This window comes from Hypomesus nipponensis, chromosome 18, assembly GCF_054491055.1.
Source record: "Hypomesus nipponensis isolate SF chromosome 18, ASM5449105v1, whole genome shotgun sequence".
In the NCBI taxonomy this organism is placed as follows: Eukaryota; Metazoa; Chordata; class Actinopteri; order Osmeriformes; family Osmeridae; genus Hypomesus; species Hypomesus nipponensis.
Genome location: NC_140378.1, coordinates 5,962,377 through 5,966,579, shown reverse-complemented (window position 1 = coordinate 5,966,579; position 4,203 = coordinate 5,962,377). Strand labels below are relative to the sequence as shown.

The following is a 4,203-nucleotide window of genomic DNA, read 5'->3' as shown; positions in this document are numbered from 1 at the left end:
GATATGAAACCAGGATTAAGAGAAAATAGGGGCTATGATTGGGTCAAGCTGTGAGAATTACATAACAAAGTCCACCATGGATGCAGAGATCATTTCATCCAAAAGATAGTAACTATGATTTCACAAAAATACAGTGTTTTAGTTAATTTGTGGTATTCATTTTTTTTTTCTTTTTCTGCCCATTACTTTATATTTCTAACCTATGAGAGTGTTTGAAGTGGCTCTGAATCAACTGAATCTATAAAAGATTAGTATTTAATCACTGGTTTCAGTGTTGGTATTTGAATGTGAGTCACACGGAAAGACAGACTCAGCGTTCCTTTTAGTAATCCTGCAGGCATCTGTACATGTTGCTAGCGCTTTTATACCAGCCCAGATGGTGGCAGTCGAGCGTTGACTGTGTGCCTATCCAGAGTTCTGTTTGCATCTTGTCATAACAGACAAGAAGAAGATAAGGTACTGTACTGCCTGCAGTGAAACAGAAGAAGCGAAGGCAGGCTTCCAAGAAGCAAAACCGACAGGCTGTGGTATGAGCCGTTATAACATGGATGCTTATACAATGTATTATTTGTCTGCAGAAGCTAATATGGCTCGCAGCCAAAGTTCATAAATGCGCACTGAGTGAAGATGCAGGATAGAGACCGCAAGCTAACATAACAGTCGAGTAACTTCAAGCTAGCTCGCAAGCAATGAAACCACATTTAGGGTGTGTGGGGTAAACTTGTTTAGAATGCTAGACTATATATGAATCAAATTGATTAGTGTTAAGGTTAGGGATAAGTTGCCGACTAGTGTAAAATAACATGACGCAGTGCAACGGTTTCTTCCCGTCCTCCCCAAATTTTGGAGCATCTGGAATCAGCTTTTAAATTAATATATCTTAGACATTGGCTTGTGCATTAGTCCTCGTGTGTCCATTTTCTTTATTAAGGTTGCAGAAACGTAGGTATTGCACCCCGGACAACAGGGAATTTGTTCCCGTGACCATATAGCAAATTTCAATTTGTCATCCCCAGCTTCAAGACTGAAGGTGTTGCGTGGAAAAATGTCTTCTAGTAGGCAGCAAGGGTCGGGTTTTCATTGGTTAACAGTAGCGCTGGCTGTACTTCTCCTTGAGGTTGCCACCTATGCACACGCTAGTAAGGTATGCCAGTCACCCTCATCCAATCGTCCAAGGTTTTCACTGTAATTTTAGGTTACGAAAAAAAAGTTGATAAGGCTACCATCCAATTCACAGAGTTTTGAAGATATCCGCTGCAAGTGCATCTGCCCACCGTACAGAAATATCACCGGACACATCTACAATAGGAATGTCTCCCAGAAAGACTGGTAAGCTAGCCATGCAGTCACAACAGTACCCCCACCCACCCCAACTCTCCAGTGCAGTGATAATATGATTCGTTTTTCACTGACGTGTGTTTTCAGCAACTGCCTTCACGTAGTGGAGCCCATGCCAGTGCCTGGCCATGATGTGGAGGCCTACTGCTTGCTGTGTGAGTGCAAGTATGAGGAGCGTAGCAGCAACACTATTAAGGTAGGCCACCTCAGTCCTACCTGCTGGAAAGGAAGCCAGCCCTTGGTTCAATTACCATTTGAAATGCATACCATTTCTAAATAGTTAAGTGGGTGGGGTTTGCAAATTTCCATTGTGGCAGACGAGCAATCTCGCACAGTCAATTAAAGTGTTTAATTTGACCTAGTGTCTTCAGAATGTTCTGTTTTGAGGGCTAAGTTAGGTGTTGAGTGTTATAAACCGTGGGACGTAGAATCTTTGGAGGAGTGCTGACTGGTGATGAACTTGATGGTTGACTACTCCCACCAGGTGACCATCATCATCTACCTGTCAGTGGTGGGCTCCCTCCTGCTCTACATGCTCTTCCTGCTACTGGTGGAGCCGCTGATCCGCAAACACGACTCCTACACCCAGCCCCTGCACAATGAGGAGGACTCAGAGGTACCCTCAATGTTCACCATGTTTCTCTCTCTGCTTCTCTCTCTGCTTCTCTCTCTCTTTCTGCTTCTCTATCTCTGTGTGTGTCACTCTAAAATGCTCTTCAAACATTGATGATTGAATGGTTAAGGCCACAGGAACATGCATGTGGGAACTATTTCTATTTCTCTCTCTCGTGTCCTCCGTCCCCCCCCCCCCTCCATCAGGACATCCGCCCCCAGGTAGAGGGTGCCCAGGGCAGGGCCAACACTGTCCTGGAGAGGGTGGAGGGGGCCCAGCAGCGCTGGAAGAAGCAGGTTCAGGAGCAACGCAAGACTGTTTTCGACCGTCACAAGATGCTCAGTTAGAAGGCTTCCTCGGCCAGATAGTGGCCCTGACCTGCAGGTCATCACCTCCGGACTCCGGCCGTGTTTAAACTGGCATTTATGTTGCTGTTTATTCAGTTCTCCACAACCATTTCAAAGCCCTACCTGGTCATGAATAGTAATTGTATTTGCTGTTGTACTTAGTGGTTTGTATACGGAATGCAGAAATACAGGATACAATGACATCATGGGGTATGTTTCAAAAATGTTAAGGAACCATTTACGGCATTAGGAGGGAAAAGCTTGTTTTGAAGATCTCTGGATAAATATGAAGCTAGCTGAGTCATGTGAGTTGTTTTGAGCTTTTACATTGACAAACTCTTACTGTGACAAGTACCACAGAAGATACCCTGTAGTACACGCTTGCCAAGTCCTCTACACACCAAATCACTTGACAGTACACACCCTGATCTTAGCATTATTGTATTTTTGAGCTATGTCAGTTCATGGATAGGCTTTATGCTTGTAAATCCTAAAAGCGGATTTGACGGGATGTCTAAACGCTAATTTTGTTACCCATGTAATAGGCTATGGCCTAGCCTGTCTCTCCCTATTACCTAAACACGCTGCCCTCTCTGTAGAGATACAGTACCCTACTCCTTGTAAATCTTTATTGTCCTCGCTGGGAGTTACATCAGTGTCTTACTGGAACTGGGGTCTTCTCCCCTCACATTCATTTACTGCTGATGCCCTCTCATGTGGGGGGTCCTCTTAACTACACTGGATCACAAGTCACACACTGATAACTAACGGAGGGTTCCCGAACACCGGCTGTTGTGTTGTTACTCCTTGATATCGTGTTTTGCTGTATTTATGGTTACTTTGAATAATTGTTGAAATTGCTGTGAGTGTGCCTATATTTTAGGTTTTTAAAATGCATTTCATCTGAGATGTTTTGTGTTTTTCTTCCCCAATGTTGTGAATTATTTATTATCTTGCTGCTAAAATATCTGTGGCTCATGCTGAATTTTGAAAATATCCAATAAAATCACCTTTGAGCTTTGTATCTGACGAAGTGTGTGAAACAGATTGAGGCACACAATGCTCCTGATTGGAGGTTGGTAGTTCCTCCTCAAGGCCTGTGAGGAGCATTCAAGGCTATCACTAGGGGGTGACAGAAGACACCTCATTCCTGTAGGCCAGTGCCAGAAAAAAAACACTTTAAAAGCATCCATGGCCTTACATACCAAAACCAGCTTCTATATGCATTAAAATGGTATGTTAATTGTTCATGTGTCAAAAAGTTAGCTAGATGGCAATGCTCAGTGTAAGATTCAAAGTGGATTGCTTCACCTTGTCTATTCATCACATGATGTAAAAAGAATACCATATTATATACAAACTCCTTTCCTTTGTCGTGACTCCTTCCAGCCTGCCTTCTTCAGAATAAGCTCCTTATCATATACTTTGGAAAATGACTAGCTCTGATGTATAATTTTCTGAAAGGCCTCCTAATCATCTCTTAGTCCCGTCCCCTCCGCCTGCCTTCTCCCAGAAAACTCCAACGACACTGTAAACAGTCATCTCTGCACAGCGTCACACAAACATACCCAGCTTGCTATGCCACTGAAGAAGAAGACCACACTCCCTCACCTCTCTCCCACCTCTTCTTCTCTGGTCATGGAAGACCAGCGGCAGTCGGGAGAACAGCTGCACTTCCTTCTGCTGTCGACCCCCCCACCACCAACCTACCCCCAAACCGCTTGGTCTCTCCTCCCATGTGCTCCCTGCTCCACACCCTATCCCCTAAAACCTCAACCCCCCCCCCCCCCCCCCCCCCCCGACCATTCCCAAGCATGGCCACCCAGTGGCTCGGCTGTCTATATTTAAACTAAAGCAGGGGGCCAACTGCTCCTGGGCTCCTCTCATTATTCCTTGCCTGGTGAG

The 4,203-nt window shown here is 44.8% G+C and overlaps 1 protein-coding gene across 1 annotated transcript; it reads left to right on the top strand.

The window, feature by feature from the left end:
* Positions 1 to 449: 449 nt before the first annotated feature.
* On the top strand, positions 450 to 3,320 carry tmem9 (transmembrane protein 9). The gene is made up of 6 exons (XM_084680254.1): positions 450 to 527; positions 1,017 to 1,144; positions 1,238 to 1,329; positions 1,426 to 1,534; positions 1,823 to 1,954; positions 2,158 to 3,320. The coding sequence occupies exons 2-6, from the start codon at positions 1,046 to 1,048 to the stop codon at positions 2,296 to 2,298; spliced, it is 573 nt and encodes a 190-aa protein (XP_084536380.1). The 5' UTR covers positions 450 to 527; positions 1,017 to 1,045; the 3' UTR covers positions 2,299 to 3,320.
* Positions 3,321 to 4,203: the final 883 nt, after the last annotated feature.

Bases quoted from the DNA above. Each gene is read 5' to 3' on its own strand.
- tmem9 (XM_084680254.1), top strand. From the start codon at position 1,046: ATGTCTTCTAGTAGGCAGCAAGGGTCGGGTTTTCATTGGTTAACAGTA. The intron at 1,145-1,237 runs GTATGCCAGTCA...TCCAATTCACAG, and splicing joins CCTATGCACACGCTAGTAAG to AGTTTTGAAGATATCCGCTG. The intron at 1,535-1,822 runs GTAGGCCACCTC...TACTCCCACCAG, and splicing joins GTAGCAGCAACACTATTAAG to GTGACCATCATCATCTACCT.